Here is a 22,936-nt window from a genome sequence, read left to right as displayed (position 1 = left end):
TCAAATCCTACATTTGTCCCTCAATAAGTATTTTTCTTGTTCCAATAGTAAAGTAATGCAACTTACTTGAAATCTCAAGAGAGCAAAATACATCTCTTGAAGGTTAAAACGGAATGCTGTAATTAAACTAATCTGTTACTAGTTGTATCTCACTGTAACACCAGTATATTACAAGTATAGTCAGGCATACAGCTCAGATCATTAGCAATAATGAGTCTAGGTTATCTCTGTATGATGTTTGGTTTATATTAGGAGCAGTGATGCAGAAACAGATTAATACAGCTGTTAACTACAATGCCTGGAGTTTATTTTACCCACTAGCATTACTTGTAAAAGACCCTTTAGCTGTAGGCTGAGCTTTCTGTAATGTTACTGCTCACTAAATCAGCTGAAGTGAAGCTGGGACATTGATGCAAAAGATAAATGGTATGCCCCATACATGACGTCTTTTGTGCTTACTATTACCTGCCCCGCAGAGTTTTCTCCACATAGTTCTTTCTCCACATAGTTCTTTCTCCCTCTGCAAACGATCCCTTGTAGCAATACAACTAGTAGATGCTGCAACCTCTTGGAAAAAAATAAGAGCATCTTGTTTTAAGGCTTATCAGTCTTAACGTGGGGTCACAGAACTAAAATTCAATACTAAAATACTTTCATAGTTTAGCTATAGCACAGCAGTTAAAGTTACTTGGATACCTTGTGCATTGCTGTATCATAATATATTTGGTTTTTAACAGATATTTAAATCTTCAATTTTTGTACTTTTTAAGAAGAGCATGTATGTTAAAATAACCTTGTTAATCTTATGGTATTCATACTTCTAAACCACGTGGCAGGACTTCATAAACCAGTTTTATAGAAACAAGAAGAAAGAGGCAACTTCAGAAAAAAAAAAAAAAAAGAGCTGAACGTGACACTCGGGTAATTAGGAGCAGACCCACCGTCACGGGACTGTCAGAGCCGGGCTATAAGGCACACTTATTGTTCAGGTGCCGCGGCTGCCGGTGCTCGCAGCGCAGGCCGGGCCGCGGCCGCGGGCCCGGGGGTTGGCGGTGACCGAGCCCGCGGGCGGCCAGGCCTCCCTGCCCGCCGGCCTCCCGGCCGGGGTTGCGCGGCCCCTCTGCGCCAGGCCATCGCTCTAGGAGCGCCCCGACCCACCACGCCGCCCTCGGGCCCGGTGCCGACAGGGCACACGGAGCATTTCGTTAAGGAGGCGCAGTGCGGGGCGCGCCCCGAGGAGCTGGCGGGGGCAGCTGCCGGGAGAGGGGCAAGGAGGGAAGCGGGGAGAAGATGGCGGCTGCCGAGGGGCGCCAGAGTGACAGCGGGCACCTTGTGCCTTTCCACTAGTGCCCAGGGCGCCCTCCCGCCGCCCCGCTCTGGGACCCCCGCGGCGGGGCTGGCGCGGAGGCAGCGCCGCGGCCCGGCAGGGGGCGCCGCAGGCGGAGGCCGCGCACTGTGCGGCGCGGCGCTCCAGAGCCGGCGCGGCCTACGGCGAGAGCGGAGCGGGCACGGCTCGGCGCCACCATGGAGATCGGCACCGAGATCAGCCGCAAGATCCGGGTGAGAGAGAAGCAGCCGGGTCGCGCCCTCTCCGCCCGCTCGCGGGAGGCAGGCCTGGCCGATGGCCCAGGCGCCGGGCTCCCTCCGGCCTCCCCTCAGGCGCGGGGTGCTGGGTTGCGGCGGGCCCCGCACCGCCCGGCCTGCTTCCCCCGGCGGGAGGGAGCCGGGCGAACCCCCAACCGGGCCGGGGTTGGCAGGAGCTCCCGGCAGCGGGCGGCCTTCGGCCTCGGAGCTCCCCGGGAGGGACACGAGCAGGAGAGTCGTTGCTGTGGGACGCGGAGCCAGGGTCCCGCCGTGCCCCAGCGGCCCGGCCGGCTCTCCGCCCCCGCCCCGCAGCGGCGCAGGCCCGGGACTGGGGGCTGCCCGGGGGAGGGAGCAGCCCCGGCCGGAGGTTGTGATCCGAGCCCCCGGTACCGCCAGGGCTGCTGCTACTCAGCAGTCAGAGTCTGAAAATCCTGGCAGGTTGTTTTTTTTTCTTGCTGAGCCAGGAATGACCTTCTATCAAAGCACCCAGGATTTGTTTTCTTTGCACCTTATGAGCCCAGGTGGTCTCAGCAGGGGCTTGGAGGTTGTCTGGTAGCGTCAGGACGTACAGTGTGGTATATATGAAATATGGTAGAGTGTGAGATTCCTGGCGCTCGCTGTTCTGCTCCCAGCCCCTCACTAGTACAACGTTTATATCATGAGCAGTGGAGAACAGGAAAAGTAGCGTGTTAAACCAATGTGTTTGAACAGTTAACGAGAAAAAACTTTGCTAGGCTTCCCACCATTTTGCAGTTGGAAATACTTTGTTGCTCCATCTCTTAAATGCGATTTCATTATTTTTTAGGGTGCTATAAAAGGAAAGTTGCAGGAGCTGGGGGCTTATGTTGGTAAGTTTTATCATATGTTTAGCAATCTTCTTTAGGTTCGTTGTTAGATAGGAAACAAGTTATAGTCAACGGAATAGCATATTTACTTATTACTACTTGTGTTACTGCATATAGAAGCCTTAAGCATGAGATAAATTATCTGAAGTGCTGGACTAGCGTGAAGGAAAAAGACTTCTCCGAAATATGTATAGTCAAAGCATAAGAGGAGGCAGTATGTGGACATTGATGTAAGAAGAACTAAAAGGAAATAACGAAGAAGGCTCACAGTCTCCCCTTTCAAGGAGATGTGGCCAGGGATTTGAAAGAAAAACAAACAGTGATGTCTCTGTGAATATTTTAGGAAGTTTCTTTGAACCACAAGGCGAAACATTATGTAAAGCAAGAACCTTGAACTCATTTCCTGTTTAAAGGAGGCCATTGTATTTATTGAATCAAAATGTATTGATTCCATAGAAGGGAGCTGATGTTCTATGAAGCTATGAACCTATGAGCTGATGTTCTGAACTCAGCAAGGGCCAAGGAACCATGTTTAGAGTTTTTTTCATTGTAAGGCCGTCTTTTTTCACCATCTCAAAAGTTGCCTTTACAGTAACTTTTTTTTTTTTTTTTTTTACTATCATTCCAGGTTTCAGTTTCTCAGTCCTTGATTCTTTGTCTGCTTTTTCCTGTGTTTCTGAAAAAAACAATCTTTCTTATCTGTAATGCCAAGATGCTGGTAGAATACTAGAAATCTTTGATTCCAACTATAGCTGTTTCTTCTTTCTGTTTTTCTTTTCTTTCTGTTTCCTGTATTCACAAGGCAGTTCCCAAGAACAGTATACAAGGTCTGCACTTTCTTCTCAGTCAGCTTTTGAATTTCTTTAAATACCTTTGTATTCTTTATCACCAAGTCTGACTTCCCTTGGCCTCGTTTTTGTTTTTAAACCATTATTTCAAAAATTATGTCATTTCCAGTATTTTGGACAACTTTTTAAGTAATGTTTTTCAAAAACTCTTATTTTTTCTTTTAGGTAACTGTTAAAAGTCATTTCTCCCTCATTCTAGCCTCTGTGAGCAAGAACCGTGCTTTTGTTTCCTTCTGTAATTACTAGTTCTTTTCTATCAAAAGTATTTTGCTACAAGACATGTTGAAATTTATTTGGTGTCTAGAACTTAGAAAGGAAAAATTCATATCTATGAAGCAAAACAAAGATAGTTAAATATTCATCAACTGTCAATATTTTCAAAAGGCTGTAGTTTTTGCGTACAATTTAAGTTGGGATAAGCCAACACAGTCACTGAGAGAAGCAATTGTTTTCCTTCTTTTATTGTGCTGTTACAGGTTCTAACTTATGTTTTGATCTATATTTAAAGTACCACCTTCTTTATTATATGGTGAACCACCTGAGGAGGTGATCAGGTTTGAAAGTAGCATGGCTAAAAAATGAAGTTCATTCTAAGTTTCTGGATCTGGGTATCCATCTGTCTTGTGCAACTTGCAGTTTACATTAAAAACCAAATGAATAAATTTTAAAAAACAAATAAACAAAAACCATAAACAAAAAAACCATACAAAAAGTTAGTGTTTAGGCTAGAAATGTGTTTTGTTGGAACACCTGAATAGTGATAGTGGAGTGCAGGTGCAATGTAGTGATGTTATTTCTGTAGTCTAGGGTACCAATGAATTATTTACAAGGTGCATAGAGAGACACAGAAGAAAGGCAATTCATTTGATTTGTATTTTGATTCCTATTTAAGAGTTTTCATTTTTTTAGTTCTTTTTAATGTTGTCTACAAGCTTAACTTAATTGAAATTAATAAAGCTATATTAATGCCTTGCTTCATATTCACAATTTGAAGTGGATTTCCCAACTACCTTCACTTACTATTGTTATGTTCATGTCATGGAGTGGTACTGGAGAGCATGAGGAGTTTGATTAAACTAAATTGAAGTGTGTGCTCAGGAGGCATACCTAATGCCCTTGAGCAACAAATGCACCATTCAGTCCTTCAGAGTAGGTCAGAGTTAGGCCAAAGTAAAAAGTCAAATACCAAACTCCCCAAACCCTTAATGTGGTAATGTCAGATTCTGAGCACCTTCCTGTCCATTGTGATGAGCAGGTGTACCCTGTGTGAGTGAGGGAATGGATTTCTCCCTGTGTATGAAATTGCGTACGTTAGGGAGTTAGAGAATCATACTCTTGGGGTTGCTGTTTGTGTGGTTTGCCTTTTTTTTTTTTTTTAAAGGCCTGGTATTAATTGTTTTTGTATATGGAAAATCTGGAAGTTAATACAGTTTTTGTTTAAGGCACAAATGCATAATATTTATCTGTTTGATCTTTGTAACTAGAGGAAATTCAACAAGGATAATGTGCTATATTTGGCCATATTTGAAGTGATGAAAATTGTAGGTCGTTGTTAGTGTTCAAGTAAAAGGATATAGGCAGCCAAGTTGCCGTCTTTTGTCTTGTCCTTTTAATGTTTTATTTACTCACTTTTAAAATACTTTCATCTTATCTTCAGCTTATGCTCTTGTGAAGCTGACAGTCTTTTATTCCTCACTCATAGCTGAAACTTGTATTGAACCTCAGAGGAAATGGAAATCTCATTAATTTACTTACCTAATCCTCTGCCGACAGAGTCTTTATAGTAAAACTGGAAAAAAAATCTGGTGACATGTTTAACGATGTTTGCTATACATTTTATGATTATTGCACTTTAAAACAACGTATTTCTCTTTCTATTAGATGAAGAGCTCCCTGATTATATTATGGTTATGGTGGCCAATAAGAAGAGTCAGGAGCAGATGACAGAAGACCTTTCTCTTTTCCTTGGAAACAACACTGTCAGGTTCACTGTCTGGTATGTTTGTAAGCTACGTGTCACGCTTCTTGCCAGTAGTCAGGACTGCTTTCTGTAAGTGAAACCTGAGAATTTAAGAAGTTACTTAGCTTCCCATTGTGTAATTTACATTAATTAAGACTTCTACTTTGAAGCCCTAGTAAGTAAATTATTTTTAGTCTGTCAACAATTAGGCTATTGCTGTGAGAATTAAGTAGCAAAGGACTGGAGGGCTTATATTCTTTGTTTGCTCAGAAGTCCAGTCAGATTTTTGAATGAAGTGTGAAATGCTCAGGTAAGTGAGGGCTGTGTGTTGACTTAAAATTATTCCTGCAAAACCCACTGTGAGCACGAGAGTGTTATTCACTGTAGTTAGATGTAAAAATAGTTATTCAAAGACAAACTTGTTTGCTTTTATGCTAATAGTGCTTCAGATTGCAGTCGTGCATGGGAATTACTATATCAGGACAGATGAGCACTGGATCTAATTCCGTATGCTGTCTTTGTCAAGGCTTAGCACCAAAGGCTTATGTATTCCCACCTCTCAGGCTTTTATTTATTACCACCACCCAGCTCTACAGAACAAAGGTAGAACCCCAGAATTATTGTGAGCAGGACAAACTAGCAACAGATGAACTCTTTTCTAAACTCCTGACAGTGCGAATTAATTTATGCTAGACTGCATGACAGCCTTAACCATTATAATATTTCTCATGCATTTTCTAATACTGAGTTTGACTTACAGTATAAACCTTCAATTAAGTCCACGTTTCAGAGTATCCAAACAGATATTTCGTTCCAGGGAGTCTTCTTGCTTTCATAGTTGTGTATTTTTTTCAAGTTCATCATGTGATGGATGCTCTACCTGCGTGTGTGAAGACTCGCTGGAGGCAAGATACTTAAAGCCTCACTTTAGAGGTTATACATGTCAGTTGATGGAAAGTGATGTCTTGGATAAATGAAATGCTTGTTATAGGGGGGAAAGGCAGTTTGTTTCTGAAAGGTTATTATTCTGAATGTAAGTTAAATTTATTTTATTTTTTCCTTTTTCTCTTTTGCTGCCTTCCCTGTCCCACATCTGTTTCAGGCTCCATGGTGTTTTGGATAAGCTACGGTCTGTGACTACTGGTAAGTAGGAAAATTAGTTTTGAATGAAAGAAGGTTATCTTTTCTGTGCAGTGTTGCGTGTCTAATGAGTTTCAAAAAATATCTTAGCTGACTGTTTTATTTTCAATTTATATGGTCTTTTGGGTCCTGACTCTTTAGAAAAATGGCTTTATTTATTTCTGGGTGTTTCTTGCTGATGTTTTCAGCTGAAATAGCTTTCAGCTTGTTGTGTTTTCAGGTCTGCATGATGTCATTTTTGCAGTTTCATAGCTACGTTTACAGTAAAATCTGTATTGCTGTACTTCGATGTAAAAATGAAAGGTACCTGTCTCCACAGAACCATCTAGTGTAAAATCTTCAGAATCTAATATCTTTGAGAGCAACCTTCCTTCCAGCAAAAGCAGTTCATGTGGAGGTGATGAGAAGAGGCGTGAAGATATCTTGCCACCTCTTGCGGTTTCCAGCACTCGGACTGAAAGAAACGACTCAAGAGTTTCAACCAGCTCACAGGAGCAAAGGAATGCTGCTTCACGGTAAAGCTTCTGGTTACTTACACACATTCAGGCATTAGTAGTTGTATGACTGTAGTAGCCATTCTGAAGAGCACAGATACTTGGGAAGGTCAAAGTAGTTTTGAAGAATAAAGTATTGCTACAATTTGTTGCATAAAAACATTAAATCAGGAGTTCAGTTCCATTTCTTTAAGGAGCAGATGGGCTTAGATGAATTAAGCAAACTAAAAGTAGCAATCGGTGTGTTAGATTTGTATGAGCAATAGTACCTTAATGATTCCTTCCTGCTGGCTTTGTTTAAAAGACAGTTCTCATTTTCCAGAACTTTATTTGCGGATGACTTAACAGTTGGCAATTTCTTATTTTATCAGGCAGTCTTGTGAAGATGGTTCTGCCTCCCGCTTAACATCTACAGTCAAGCCTTTGAGGGAATTGTCACCTTCCGAAGCCGTAATTGACATTAAACCTGAACCAGATGATCTAATCGATGAAGACCTGAACTTTGTGCAGGAGAATCCTTTGTCACGGAAGAAACCTATTGTAACTGTAACTTATGGTGCTTCTCGTCCTTCCGCTGAAATCTACCGACCGCCAGCGAGCAGGAGTGCGGATGGCAACACACATGTGCACAGACTGTCACAGCAGGGCAGCTTACAGGGGAGCCGGCAGTCAGACGCACAGAGCTGCAGGTCTCTGGAAACGGGCCAGCTGGGCAATCCAGAAGCATTTGGCAGCTTAGCAGAGAGTTACAGACCCACCTCCAAACTTAGTGCCGATAAAGTAGGTAGTGAGGTTAGTACGACCTAAACTATTGCAGTATTTTAGACTTGCTAGGAATGGAAGTTGCTATGTACACTTCCAGTAAAATCCTGACCTCAGAAAAATCAAAAGACTTCTGTTACTGATACCAGTAGATTTGGGATTTCATTCTTCAGATCCACTGATAAAAAGAGATCGCATAGTGTAACATCATCACTTGACTGGTTGCTGCATCTCAGAGTTAATTTGCTTGTACTTCTTCATGCTATATGGAGTCGGACTAATGGGTTAGCACATTGTCATGATGCATGTGAGGAATCAGAAATATTAAATTTGATCTCTAGATCATTGCAACAGCATGATCTTCTATATGTGCTATGTAAATCTCCAGCTTTACACAGTTCTGTAAATCTGGTTTTGGGATGCTCTTTATTCATACCTATGGTAGATATACATTAGTCCCTAAAGCCCAGATATGTTGCTTCTTAGGATTATTATGCACTTTAGAACCATAGCATTTAAGAACCCTTTGGGATTGGTGTTGTACAAGGACAAACTAAAACATGATTGCAGCCCTACATACTTTGGAGGCCAGACTAAGCCAGGGAGGGTGATAGTCCTAGCTGATAGTTTTAAGACTATCCAAAGGAATCAGTTTAAGAGCCCTTTGTGAGAGGAATGAAGATTCGTATGGCTGCTAATTTTGTAATGAAGAGGGAATTTTACATACCTTGTATTCCAAGTGCATCTTTGTTTGTTACCACTCATATGGTTCTCTGTCTTTGATAAAGGACAATGAATTTTATTCAGAAAGGGTTGTTAGGCATTGGAACAGGCTGCCCAGGGAAGTGGTTGAGTCACCATCCCTGGAGGTGTTTAAAAGACATGTAGATGTGGCACTTAGGGACATGGTTTAGTGGTGAACTTGGCAGTGTTTGGTAGACAGTTGGACTCGATGATCTTAAAGTTCTTTTCCAACCTAAGTAATTCTGTGATTTCTTTAGGTATTGGTTTTTTTTACTGCATGAACCTTCTGTATCGGTGTAGTCCAGGTCAATCCCGTAAGATATCTTTTTCTCCTTGGAGGATACAGGATCATTTGAAGGGTCCTGTGTACAAGCCTGGCATCCAGGTGCCTCATCGTGCTCATCTGTAGTTCAGTGCTGAGTGACGGTTCCTACAGGAATTATCGACACGTGCTTTCTTCTGTGCTTTCACATAGCCTGGTATTTAAATTGGTCACTACCACATGCACTGTGGTGGTGGTGCGTGGCTGTGTCAGAACAGGGACCTTGCGCTGCCTGGACTGGACCGTCCTGGCTCTGTATAGCTAGTAGCGTCCTTTGGAATACGTCAGCTTGCTAGAAATTTACCCTTGCGCTAATCTGGAATTAGAGTTGATACAGAGGAGAAAGTCATTCATACTGATTTGACTTCTCTTCATGAGATGTTCAACAGGTACATCTTGAAGGGTAGTATTAATTTCTTTGGCAAACTCTGCTTTCTCTGTAGATGTCGGATAAATTGTCTGTACTTTAGACTTTTCTTCTCTGTTTCTCGATGTTGTTTACAGTTACATTTTAAATTAGGTGTTTCAGTGTAAATATGTCTGATTTTCATATTCCCTACTGCTGCCACTTGTTTCTGCAGATGGTACAGTAGTCCTAGACTCATGCAGCTTGAATGGAAGTTCTCCATCTTCTGGCTATAGGTTGAATTGCAATATTTTCTTTGCTGGCTTATTAATACATGTTTTATGCTAAATGAATTGGTTTGGCTGCTCTGTTTGTTGTAGGAAGAAAGCTCCAGGAAGAGACGGTTGCCTGTTGTGAGCTCAGTAGTCAAAGTGAAAAAGTTCTGTAATGATGGTGAAGATGAGGAGGACGAGGAAGACTATGGATTGCGAACAGGAGGCATCTCCAGCAGTGTGTCTGTACCTGCAAAGCCAGAAAGAAGGTACTTGAGATCTCAGTGATTCTATGTAGTTTCCAGAATGAATTTAACGAGCAAGAGCTTTGCAATTGAAGTTGGGGAAACCTGTTTACAGTTTTGAAAATTGACAGACAAAATTCAGTAAGCCATTTTAATTTTTTTTTTTTTGTACTATCTCACAACTCTGTGGTCGAGATGTCTGTTTATACTATCTTTTTTCCTCTGATTTTGTAATCTGTTTTTATTATGGTGCATACGCTGCAACAGAATGTGAAATTTTACACCATTTGGGAAAAGATTACTGCAAAAGAATGTTAATGTTGACATGTTTCAGACCGGATATTTAATGTAGTACGATAACTTCTCAGGAGTTTTAATTACTTTATTGTTATTTCAGGAGTAGTGTTCAAACCAATTATCAATTGTTCTTTATGCTGATTTTAACTTTTCAAAAGACTTGAGGATTTCCTTTTTTTCTGCTCTCTAATGCTGTTTAAATGTCATATGTCAGAGTACATCAGTGGTTTGTATCTGATATTCAGCAATGAGAGGAAGAACATTTAAACCATGGAAGAGATGGTTCTACTGACCTACGGTGCTTGTATAAATTAGTGTTAAGCTAATACACTTCATTGAGTTTGTCTTCAGTGCCACAGCACATTTATCTGATTTAAACTTCCTTATTTTTGATGTTCAAAGACAAACGGAAAGTTTTTTTTCAACTATTATGTTTTTGATGGAGTGAGTTTTCAGCTGGATCTTTCTCCCTGGGGCAGCTGCATAATTCCTAGTGCCAACACAAATGCAGCAACAGGCGAGTGAGGGGCAGAGGTGGGAGGAGGCAAATGGCAGGGTTTGTATAATACCTTTTGGATGCTGCATGGTTTTACAGCAACTGAAGCTGAGAGGTGAAATCATGCCTCTGGGCTTGAATTTTTGAGAGCATTTTTGGATCCCCAGCCACTCGGAGAATAGATTAACAAACTGAAAACAAGTGTGGATAAAATGATTTTAGATTATGATTTCTATCAGTATTATGAATAATTGTGTTTACCTGTTGAAATACCTGTGTTTAACGTTGATACATGTGCTGTTGCAATTAATGTACAATTATTTTTTTTTTTAATCTCCCTTAGACCTTCATTGCCACCTTCAAAACAGGCCAATAAGAATTTAATACTGAAAGCAATCTCGGAAGCACAGGAATCGGTTACAAAAACAACCAATTATTCTACTGGTAAGTAGCATTATTTTTGTTTCTGCTAAGCTATAATATTTCCAAGCCCTGTTGTATAAGTCCAAGCTAAAGATAGTTCTTAGAGATAAAACAGAATGTTAAATAGCTCCTGTCAGTGGTACATGTAAGAGATTTTCTATGTCCTGTGAACATTACGTTAATCTTGAGTGATGAATTATGAAAGCATAAATGAGGAAAGAGTTATTTAAAATATATTAATAAAGATAGTAAGTCCCAGGTAAGGGGCATTCACTAGACTACCCAAACCATGACTTTTATGCCATCTGGAGCAAAACTGAAAGCTATTCAAAATCTCTCGCCTGTTCTTGCTCAAAACCTGCAAACTAACTGTTAAGGAACACATACCTTCCTTCTACATCAACTCATGTACAAAATGGTCATTGTGAGCTTCGTCCCTGTTTTTCTGGTGTTACTTGTATTTTCAGGGTTGCACAGGTGCTGATAAGTAGATTAAAGACGTGTATGGAGTGTTCTGTGTTCAAAGGCTTTTGAATTGGATGAGATGTCTGTGTGTGTTAGAAGTGGGATGTAGAGTGAGCTGGTTTTAAACCAGAATAAATTGTATAGATGACTAATAAAGATTGTTGCCAAACTTAGAATTGAAGAAAAATTAACTAATAATAGTTCTAGTAAACGATCGAATTGTTTGACTACTTACAAAGTTTATTTTGTACAGTAAATGAACTTCTAAAAGAAAATAATACTTTTTCATTAATAGCAAATAACCTAAGTGCCTCCCAAGCGTTAAGAGCTTGTCTTCATTCCAGGTTGTAAGCAGAGTGAGCAGTTTGTAAAGAAAAGAGGTAGGAGCACTGAAACTCCTCAGTTCTGTTGCCAGTTATCCACCAAGCAGTGTTTTTGGTGGAAAAAGCAGCAACACAGGGAACAGTATTTTGAGGTGACACAGGAAGCTCTTTCCTGTATACACAGCAATATGGCAGGAAATAAAACATAGCCAGAAAATTTTAAAATTAATTAAAACTATTGATTTTTAATAGTAATGATCTCGTAGTTTGACTTATCAACATGAGAATATTTCAGTGGAGAGGCCAAAAAGCACCACTTTGTGGTTTAATACAAAAGTGATTTGTGAATTTTATCTGAAGTATCATGCAAGTTCTGCTTCAGAGGTAGTATTTAATGTATTTTTTAAAGTATTTTGAGGGGAGTAGGAAATAAGCTCATTTGAAATACATAGGTAAAACATAACGGTAAGATCTTAAATGACAAATCCAGTACTCAGTGCTGCCTTTTAGTTGTATGTGTCAGAAGTTGAGTGCTGATGTAATATTCAGCCAGGTGAAGAATAACCTTAGCTTTTCACAACCAGTTCTGATGCTCTTAGCAGAAGCCAAGTAAAGAAGTCACCCTGTCATGTTGCTACCCCCAAATTCCATGATACAACTACTTGGAAGGAGGTTGTAGAGAAGTGGATGTCGGTCTCTTTTCTGAAGTAAAAAGTGATAGGACAAGAGGAAGCAGCCTCAAGTTGAGCCAGGGGAGATTTAGGTTGGATATTAGGAAAAATTTCTTCACCGAAAGTGTTTTTGAGCACTGGAACAGGCTGCTCAGGGAAATGATGGAGTCGCCATCCCTGGAGGTGTTTAAAAGATGTGTAAATATGACACTTAGGGGACATGGTTTAGTGGTGGACTTGGCAGTGTTAAATTAATGGTTGGACTCAATGCTCTTAAGGATCTTTTCCAACCAAAATGATTCTATGATTCTACTATCGAGTTTTACATTCTATTTGCAGGCACCTTAGCATAAGGTAGCTGGTGCTGTATGAAATGTGTACATTGATAATCCGTGATTGTTTATATGAAAGGTGACATGAAAAGTGATTTCAGTACCGTAAGAAAGGACCTAATTAATTATGTGTAGAAGTGGATGAATGAATACTTTGCTAATATCACTAATTCTTCTCATGCTGTAGATGTTCTGAGATGCCGCTCATAGAGTGCTCTGTGCACACGCACAAATGTGCTTTCACACTAAGAATTTTACAGGTAGTTAAAGATGCTTTTTGAGGATACAGATGCTTGGGGGTTTTTCTGTGTATGTGTAGGAATTTATGAAAGTTATTTTAGCATCATATGTGGAAATAGTACTGTTGTGTGATTGGGTTGTACGTAAATGATTGACCTTACCGTTGTTTGTTTAAAGTTCCACAGAAACAGACCGTTCCGGTTGCACCAAGAACTCGAGTTAGCCCAGAAGGATCTCAGTTAGAAGTAATCCATGTGCAAAACAGACTGCCTGTTCTGAGTTCTCAGCTTCAAGTAGAAGAGCCAAGGGAGCAGACAGTTGAAGGAACTCAAGGTGATCTGATAATATTCTTTAAGAATTTATTCCAGGGAATGTCATTTTACAACAGGCTGAGCAGAGAAAATAAATGCTTTTAATTTTTAAGTCAGCATCAAAAAAGTTGCATGGGGAGATGCTCTGAAAACCAAGAAGCTTTCTAAAGCATGGCTGTAAGATAGATACATATATTATTAATATACACACAGAGAGGTTACCTCAGAGGAATTTATCAGTAACCAAAGCGTGGTATAACGTTCTGGATATCACTAAGGAATAATTTTGCATAAGCAAATGCACCTGTTGGTATTGTAATAACTTATCTTTTCCCCATTTATTGCATCTTCTAGGAGTAATTCTGTAACACAGCTTATGTGAGAGAGCTAAGATACTCTACATTTGGAATAATTTTGCAGCATATGAAGTATTAAAAGATTCTTTCTGACATATTGTAACCACACAAATAGTTCTGACTTTAGGTTTTTTGTGTAAATATTGGGGTGCTATGTTTGGTGTTACAGGACAACTGATACCAGGATTACTGTGTGAACAGTAACCTTTGTTTGTACTCTTGTCGTGAAACTCTTGAAGGAAAATGGCATAACATTTAAAGGCAGTCAAAGTATCTTTTCAGTATGGTTTTGTTACAGAGAAAGAAATATGCGTGTATGTCTGTGTTAGTTACAAAGAGTAATAGGAGTAAGGGGGTGGAAAAACACTTCAGTAAGAAGTTAGGTTACTCTTCCTAAGCATTTAGATATTTAGATTGTTGACTAAAATTTGGTGTAAGATCTTCGTAACATCAGCTCACCATCATTGCTAAGGAACGCTAAACATTAGTTATTAAAAAGTCGTGTATTTTCCATCTCTTTTTTCTGATATAGATGTATTTGGAATCTTTCTGCCAACATAAAATAGTTGAAATTATGTCTGTAAGGTGCATAAGAAGAAACTTCTTTGAATTAATGTGCAGAATATATTTCTGCTGAATATTTTTTCTCTTTTGCCATTGAAATTGAAATGCCAGCTTGCTTAAGAAATCTATAGAAAGCAAAGTAAATTTTTTCAAACCAGAAGTCAAATGTAAAACAGTGCTACTCTGATTTGTTTCACATCTTTTAAGAAGACCATAAAGTGATCCCTTGTAGGTAGTTGCTTTCCTCTGTGTGTGTTCTCTGAACGGGCAGCACCGCTACAAATGAGGAGGAAGAACTTGGCCTTTACAAATTATCGTACCCGCAGACCACGTTTGTACCAAGCAGTGATGATGGGAAAGACTGGAGTCTTTCAGTATTTAGATTTTGCTGTGCCATCTGCCTGGAGAAAACTTGCTGCTGTTTCTGAAACAAAGAGAAATGGGTTCATAACAATGAGAATGGTGTTCTCATTGGAAGTGTGAAGGGTTTCTGGTGGTGGTGGTGTTGTTTTTTAATGAAAGTAATTAGAAAGTGTGTTTCAGTTCTTAAATCTATCGTTTCATTTTGACATGCAGTAATATTTTTCTAATTACTGTTTTTTTAGGAGCTGACCAAAGGGAGCTCTCTTCTCGGCTTCAGATTGATCCTATGATTGATGATACCTTGCAAGTAACTCAAGGTTAAGTCTTGTGATCTTTTATTTTCAAATAGTACTGCTCAGTGAATGTTAAAATATAACTTCCTTTTCAATTAATTGTACTGATTGCTAGTATTTTCTAGTTTCTACATCACTAAGCAATAAAAGTGTTACATCAGTGGGTGTTTAAAGCCTGAGAGATTTTGGGTGTGTATGCACGCTCTTCAACCCTGTTTCAGCACAGCTGTTGCAGTTACAAAGTTTAGTGGTCTGGCCTAATGTGGCCTGTGGCTCTTGTTGATCCACTTCTGTGGAATTAGCAAGGAAGTAAAAATGTTTTCTCAAAGCTACTAGTAAGAAATTAGAAAAAAAAAAAAAAAAAATTAGCTTATCAGCCGTGTAAATTGATATCTAAAAATATGCTGAAAGTTACGAGTACAACTACAACCTTCTTTTTCTGTGTCATTTTTTTCCCAATTCAGATTACTATGATGCAGAATCTATGGTCCACTCAGATACTAGGTCATTTATTCTGAAGAAGCCCAGGTTGTCTGAGGAAATAGTGCCGCAGAATCAGCAACTGGGAAAGAGGGCCACAGAGGCAATACGAGCACTCTCAGGACGTCTAATACAGACACGGTAAAAAGTTTCTTCTTTTAGGACTGTCGTTACTCAGAATGCTTGTTTGTGGTTTAGATGGAATTGTTTGGTCATGCTTGTGCTTTGTCAGTCCAGTCCGGGGCTGTGAAATCATGGAAAATGGACTGACATTGAATAGCACAGGAAAAAACGCAGGGGCAAGAAAACTCCCAGAAATTGTTCTGAATGCAAAATAATTCCCAGTCTCGACTGTAGCTTGAACATGTCTTTGATTTGCAAGAAAAAGAAGGAGGAACTGAAAAGTAGTTCTCTTTTTTGTCACAGCTGTTCTGATATCTTAGTTCAATAGTAACTTTGCTTAAATTGCCTTTAGTTTTATACCCGTTTCACCCTGAGATCACATTTCTTAAGAACTGAAGTACATAATTAGTAGTTAACAGCAGGTTTGTTACTGCATGACTCTCCGTAGACTAGCTTGCACTACTTCTAGTTAGTAGTCCAGCTCACTTTTACTCAAACCTTTTGAGTCGGAAAATCTAATTTTACTACATTTCTTTTTTTGGTAGAGACCAGCTTGCACAGCCAGAGAAACCTGCTAGTCCCAAGTTCATCGTGACACTGGATGGTGTGCCCAGTCCCCCAGGATACCTTTCTGATCAAGAAGAGGAAGATATGTGTATAACTGAAGGATTCAAGCCAGTTACCCAAAATATGTGTGCCAGCAGAGGATTAAAAGGCCTTCGAGCACAGCAGATGCAGGTTGTAGCCAGGCACCTCGAGAGCTGTGATGGTAATTATGCGTACCAACAAGATCTAACATCAGTGCGGTGGTTTGGTTGTGGATAGAACTCTGGGATCTATCATTCTTGAGAAATCAAAATGATGGTGTTTATTGTTCAAATTAGAACATTTTTTAGGTAGATGAAACGTGGTGCTTCAGTGGGACCATATCTTTAGAAGTGTTTATCTTGGGAAACTAGAGCAATACGGCACGTAGGTAATTCTCCATACGTCTCAGGATTGGTAAAATTTGGGTTTTTTTCTTTTGAAAATGTAGTTTGTCTTGATTGTGAGAAATCTGCACTTCTGGTTGACCTATTATCATTTGTCCCGCTGCTGATGGACAGGAGATTTTACGACAAATGTTTTGCCATGCCTTGAACTTTAAAAAATACATCAGATGGTATTAATGTTTCTTTCTAGATTTGCGATATCAAAAGCATCCTGTTAAGTGTAAGGTGTTGGTAGAGTCAATTTGCTGAAGTCTCTGAAAGTAGAACTTAAACAGTGTATGATTTTGCTTGAAGGTTTGTATATTCAGAATAGTTTTTGAATAACGTGGGAAAGCATATGTTTGAGTTCTTTAGAACACTCACACGGTGATGAGAAACAGAGGATTTTGTTTTGTCCTAGGCCTGTTGAATACTTCCCTTAAAGTAATGCTTGGATTCTTTTTTTTTTTTTTAGTTTTCTTATGAAAATAAAGACCTTTATTTTCCATAGTAGCAGTGTGTCCAAATTTTCTGAACTAAATAAAGAGTAGTATGTGGTGCTGTACAGGCAAGTCTTAAATTTCATGGATCCAGCTGCAAATGTGTAATGTAATGAGAGAAACATGGAGGAAAAGCAAAAAGATCTTTTAAGCCCATGTCCTTTCAGTCCCACTGGCCACTGGCTGCAGAAGTACTGCGCATATCAGGCAGTCTTAAGACAGGAATGTTATATATCCATTGACACATTTTTACTAGTACAGTGGAATATGTATTCGAGTACTACCTTTGCAGATCTCTGCTTTTACTGGTATGGTCTCTTTCATACCCACGACTAAAGCTATTTGAGAGTGTTGCTGATAGTTGGATCTTTGTTAGGGATCCTTATCTGATCAGCTACTTCAGCCAGAAGCAGCGGGGGTGTGACTGAAGTTCACAGAGTCAGATCAGTGAGGAGGTGGTTTGTAGAAGCCGTGGGGTTTTACCCCGGGATAGCGTTACTTGGCTTCCGTGTGTTGCGAGGAGAAGACACAAATGAAGCTGAAAATGGAATGAAACTGGAGCAAGTGTGTCGCTAGTTAGATTGGAGAGGTAAGTCTGGAAGTCCTGGAAAGCTTTGTCAAGCCGAAGGTTTAGGTAGACTTGGCAAAACTGAACAGCAGTGAAGGTACAAGCTGAGTTGCCTGAATTTGCAGAATGAGGTTTTAGAAATAATGTTGAAGAGGAGGAAGTCAAAGTCCCAGGTCTTGAATGTTTCATCTTGGAATTCCTTAAAATACTCTTTCGATTGGAGTCTGGGTTCAGGTCACTGAAGTGACTGTGATATCTGTGCAAGCAAATTACAGCAAAGTTGTTCTTTTCTGGTGCATGCCTCCAGGATAATAAATTGTATCTGATTAATGTAAAAATGGTTTTTTTACGTTATCTCTTGAAATAATTTTCTAGAGCCAAAAGTATCTCGGAGGAAGGAAGCACAGCTATCATTAGCACATGTCTTAGCAGAACAGTCATAACTAAGGTTCAGTTGAAGAATCTTTGTCTTGTCTGATCAAGATCTGGTCTGACTTTCACACCTCAATTTGGATTTGTGAAGAAAATTGATCTATTTTCCTTGTAAACAGTTCAAGTTTGGTCTTTTTTCACCAAAAGGCAGCTGTCAGTCCAATATTCTGACAACCTTCACTTTGTAGTTTTGGAAGTTTTCTTCAGATAATGTGATTGTACATAAATTTTTACTGTCTTAACTTTTTTTGATTAATAGGGCCTTATCAAGAATTGCGTTAGAGGAGAGAGAGAGCAGGAAATATCATGAATTTCAATTACGCTGTATTGTGTATGCCATATTGCATATAGAATCATAGAGACCCCAGCCTGGTTTTTTTGTTTTCTTTCTAGTGGAAATGGAAGATTTAAGTGTGCTGCAAAAACAGGAGAAAGTGCTCGAGCGCTGCAAGTACTGGCCTGCCTGTAAAAATGGAGATGAATGTATATACCATCACCCCACGCTGCCTTGCAAGTGAGTAGTGCAAAGCTCATCCATTTGACATGTTATTTTTATTTCAGTGCTACAAATTTCCCTTCTGTGTTAGTAAATATTCCAAGGCGGTGTAAGTCTGTTAGGGTAGGATCAGAGCTAGATTATCACACTGTAATTTCCCTTCTGTTTCCCTCCCATCAACCACGTGTCAGAATACAGGGATGTTTTCAGTAAGCAGAGTCACAACTGTGCTCATGCAGAAAGCAGCTTAGTTGAGTGTACAGGCTGGTGAGTTTGTGTTGCTTAGAGATGGGGGAATTGATGTCATCTTAAAACAGCAGGCACTCTTCTGCTAGCTGTCAAAATGCTTTTGAACATGTTAGGGTACCATTAAATAGTAATGAAGTGGTTTTGTTTTTATTTGAAAGCGAAGGCTGACTCGTGAATGTGCACTGTGCCTCTCATTTCTCATCCACAAGCAGCAGCAGTTCAGAAAGACAGTTTCTGCTTTGAGATAGATGTTACCAGAGTGTGTAGCTTCATTTACTCAAACATTGGAATTTTCTTTTAAAATCTGGTGTAGCTAAATTCAAAATAGCACTTTTTTCATCAGCGAGAGAACCATGCCCCTCTGTGCAAAGGTGTGAATTCACAGTGCCTTTGCTGCTCTGTACTGCACGCTAAGAATAATGTGCCTTAGCTTGCAACGAGGAGCTTGCTACTGAACTCCACTGAGTGTAAGGTATTAATAGTTCAGTTACTTACTGCACGTAAAGAGTGTCCACAGGGCCAATGAGTGCGGCTCGAGTACAGCCAGTGTCCTGCACCCGCACGCTGTGCTTCGCAAGGAACTAACATGCCTGGGCAGGCCCTCTTGTAATTATGGCTTTCGTGAGCAACAGCTCCTTGGGGATTTTGCTCCAAGTATGGGCTTATGACTCAGTTTCTTTCCCCTCAGAGTTTTTCCTAACTGCAAGTTTGCTGATAAATGCTTGTTCATCCATCCAAACTGTAAATACGATGCAAAGTGCACTAAGCCAGACTGTCCGTACACTCACGCCAGTCGACGAAGCCCCCATCCATCTCCTAAACCAGGTGAGCACCTCTTGTTTTTCTGAGCTTCGAATGAAAGCACTGGAGGGAAAACTGTATTTTTGAAAGCAGAAAGTGATAGTGGTAGAAAAATAATTTTTTGCTTGATTTCACTTAATTTTTTTTCAACTCTTTAACGCTAGCTGAAGAATAATAATCCAGTGTTACCGCAACAACTGTTACCAGAAAGGTCCTCGAAGGCTGTTATGTGAGAGTCCATGTGAAACCTACGTAAGGCCAAAGTGGTGACTTGGACAAGTCGTCCCTTCTTCTGAAGGGATTAGCCAGCACTGCAGTTTGACTCAGATTCGTTTCTTAAATTGGACACATGTTGTACCAAGAGCTTGTGACATAAATAGAAAACAGAGGTTTCTGTATGAACATTTTTTTCTTTACTGACCCTGCAGGGGTTATCTTTAGGTAAGAATGAGATGAATTTCAGGGCTGAGGTTACCCAGTGAGGGCAATAGCTGTGTTTGCATTATGGGCTGGCATTCCTGAGCCTTTGAAGAGGGCGGAGGCCTGGGCTCCACTGAAGCCATGGTCTTCTGGAAGTGGTTTAGCCCTTAGAGTACGAAGCAGTTTTGTTACTTTTCCGGAAGGCAGAGTACAGGGTGCTTATCTCATGTGCCATTTCCAGCAGCTCCTCTGTGTTCCTGGAAAGCGCACTGCCTGCGCTTTTCCGCCTGGTTAGCTTAACCTTTAGCAGGCTTGGTGCTGTCTAAATTTAACATTTGAATTTCTCCACCTACCACAATCTCTGCTTGATTTGTTGGAAGCGTTGCCATGACCATGGTATCTTCTGTCCTGAAATGGCAAAGAACCAAGACTAATGATTACCTGATAGTCTCGTTCCACCCAGGATGAGATCCACTTGGTGCATTGTGATATGATTCCCACATTTCTTGCAGAACTTTGGTGTATCATAAAATGTAATTTCTTGCAGAAGGATTGATATATTTGTGTGGAATTGTATTAAAAAAGCCATGTATTCTGACCCAGGCTCACTTGCTGTTCTTTTCTTTTCCACTATTAGCACCACCTCCCACACTGTCTGTACCCTCCAGTAGTCCGCTGTGCAAGTTTTTTCCTGCTTGTAAGAAAATGGAATGTCCATTTTATCACCCAAAAGTAAGAACTATCTCCTATCTCTTCCCTTCCTTTCTAGATACTTAAAATAGGGTACTTTGGTCAGGAAATGGCACGAGCATTTAATACTTTTTACTTTTCACATTTTAACTTTGGCTCAGAAAAAGAATATACAAAAGCAGTGACTTAGAGAATTTGGCAGATTGTATTTTTAAATAGTCTTTCTACCAGATGCTTCTGAGGAGTTTCAAACAGTCAAAGAGCCACAGCTTTTGTCAAAAATCTGCCCAGCTGCGATGCTGGGGCAGAGGAGGAGGAGGAACTTCCAGCCGTCAGTGCAGCAGAACTTTTGGAGCATCGAACTCATAATTAATCCTTTTGAAAAAGGATTTCCTTCTGCCACTGGGATGAACTAATTGCACTAGTGGCTGTTGGTTGAGTTGCCTGTCAGATCTGTCATACAGCACTGCGAATCTGCACATAGTGCGTTCTAGGTGAGCTTGTTCAGGAGTTCAGCCGCCTTCCAGTAGCCTCGTCTGACATGCTTTCATTTTCAGCATTGCAGATTTAATACCCAGTGTACGAGGCCAGACTGCGCGTTTTACCACCCGACTATTGCTGTACCCCCACGCCACGCCTTGAAATGGACTCGCACGCAAACCAGGTGAGACACTTGTTTTTCTTGGTTAGGTTTGGGGGTACATTGTGACTTACATCCCCAGTGTAATTTTACTCACAGGAGTAATGTGTGTGTGATGAACAACAAAGATTGTATGAAGAAACATACCTGTGATGGGCATCTTTCTTTTAAAGAGAACTCTGTGCTGTTTGTTTTTAGTAGTATAAACAGTAACTACTGTGATGCAACACTGAAAACAAGGTTGTCCTGCAGCTGGGATTGGGTGGAGTTGCTGGAATCCTGACCCAGACATGTTGTGTTTACTGAGTTTTACTTGAATAAAGCTGAAAATCCAACGTGAGCTCTTCTTTACCATTATTGTTTTGTGTCTGAGCTGTTTTTTCCACAAACTGTTCAGGTGTTTTTTCAGAGTGTTTCTGGCAGAACAGCTCCCTCCTGTCATCTACCCATGATTTCATAAACTAGCAGCAAAGTTCGGAAAGCTGCGGCCATCAGCCTCTCTTAAAAGTAGTCAAATCACGTGAGCTTTTCACCCCAACTATCTCATCTGCAAAGGTCTTAATCATTGAGGTGCAGGACACAAATCAGTTCTCATATCACCTGTGCCAGACTGGTATGATTGTTATAATACATGAATTGTTTTTTTCTTTCTCCTCAGCGAATGATTATGTTACAACTTGGGACTGAACTTTGTCTCCTTTGGACAGCAGCAGAAAGGACAGTTAACCACCGGGGGCACAGGATGTTGGAAAGATTCATGCATTTTGAACTTTTAATATACATTGTTTTCGTAAAATGAGGTTGATTGCATACTTGAAATCTCTCTAATTTTCCAAGTTTGTAAGTTTGAGCAATTTTACATTTTTTTTACACTGTAAGAAGAAAATGTCTGTGTAAGGAAAGTTTTACTTTAAATTCCATTAAAAACTTTCAAAGCACATCTTTTGTTCTGCTTGGGTAATGTTTCTTGCTGAAGGTTAGGTGTGTTGTCAAAAGGTCTTATTCCTGTATTTGGATCATACTAGAAGTATTTTTTGTTCAGGGACTGTTGGGTACAATGCAGACAACTGAACGGATGTGCTGGCAAAGTGCGACTTGGAACTCTTCATCTACTCACAGGGAAAAAGGGAGAAAATGGTTTGTCTTTTGGGCATTTTTTTCCATGTAATCGTCATCATACCCCTGATACTTTTTCAAACAGGGAAAAAACAAAGGGAACAAAACAACTTCATAAGCAAGAACAATTAATTAATGATACTGTGCTCCTTTTTAAAAGCCTACAAAATTAAATACCACTTCACTTGAAAAGAAATGGTTTCAGCTGTTTCCATTGATACCAGGGAGACAGAAAGTACCTCCCTGTGTTTCCTTCTGAAGAATCCTCTTTTCTTCCAGTGCACCTGATGACTGGGCACACTTCGTAATTATCTCACTTGAGAAAGTTCCTGTGACTTACATTGCAAAAAATCATCCCAGGACCTGCCCACAACTCTGTTAAGTATTACAATGATGAGAAGTGTTGAGCAGTAACATAAATGCACTTTTTTATTAAATCTTTTGTATCTTTTGGGGAACTACATTTTCACAAAAATATACAAAAGAATTTCTTTTTACAAATATTTACATTTGATATCAGAAAACAAAGTTAGCTACATATTTTAAACTTAAATTTGACAAATATAGTCTTAAATTCTGAAACTTAACACTCCAGGAAAGTATTTTAAATTTTTTTTTGAAATAAAGTACTCAAAGTTCATATTCAAATTTAAAAAAACTTAGTTAATGCAAAAATCTGACATATAATTTTTATATATATATATATTTTTTTTTTTTAAATAAACATACAACATTGTTACAGGTATCAGATGTT

At 39.9% G+C, this 22,936-nt stretch overlaps 1 protein-coding gene across 2 annotated transcripts; it reads left to right on the top strand.

Moving 5' to 3' along the window:
* Nucleotides 1-1,296: 1,296 nt before the first annotated feature.
* ZC3H14 (zinc finger CCCH-type containing 14) lies at nucleotides 1,297-21,955 on the top strand. 2 transcript variants are annotated; one of them, XM_065635289.1, is made up of 17 exons: nucleotides 1,297-1,560; nucleotides 2,390-2,432; nucleotides 5,159-5,273; nucleotides 6,340-6,380; nucleotides 6,697-6,892; nucleotides 7,243-7,651; nucleotides 9,426-9,586; nucleotides 10,699-10,799; nucleotides 12,987-13,142; nucleotides 14,646-14,720; nucleotides 15,161-15,317; nucleotides 15,845-16,068; nucleotides 18,164-18,284; nucleotides 19,204-19,340; nucleotides 20,374-20,468; nucleotides 20,984-21,090; nucleotides 21,725-21,955. In XM_065635289.1, exons 1-17 carry the CDS (start codon nucleotides 1,525-1,527, stop codon nucleotides 21,729-21,731), a joined length of 2,181 nt encoding a protein of 726 aa, XP_065491361.1. In that variant the 5' UTR covers nucleotides 1,297-1,524; the 3' UTR covers nucleotides 21,732-21,955. The 2 variants fall into 2 exon arrangements, with proteins under 2 accessions (XP_065491361.1, XP_065491360.1); XM_065635288.1 differs by having other exon boundaries at nucleotides 7,243-7,663.
* The last annotated feature ends 981 nt before the right edge of the window (nucleotides 21,956-22,936 follow it).

The sequence above is a fragment of the Caloenas nicobarica genome, chromosome 5 (genome assembly GCF_036013445.1).
Source record: "Caloenas nicobarica isolate bCalNic1 chromosome 5, bCalNic1.hap1, whole genome shotgun sequence".
Classification (NCBI taxonomy): Eukaryota; Metazoa; Chordata; class Aves; order Columbiformes; family Columbidae; genus Caloenas; species Caloenas nicobarica.
This window is presented reverse-complemented; position numbering and strand designations above follow the sequence as displayed.

Bases quoted from the DNA above. Each gene is read 5' to 3' on its own strand.
- ZC3H14 (XM_065635288.1), top strand. From the start codon at position 1,525: ATGGAGATCGGCACCGAGATCAGCCGCAAGATCCGG. The intron at 6,381-6,696 runs GTAAGTAGGAAA...CTGTCTCCACAG, and splicing joins GCTACGGTCTGTGACTACTG to AACCATCTAGTGTAAAATCT. The intron at 19,341-20,373 runs GTGAGCACCTCT...TTCCACTATTAG, and splicing joins CCATCCATCTCCTAAACCAG to CACCACCTCCCACACTGTCT.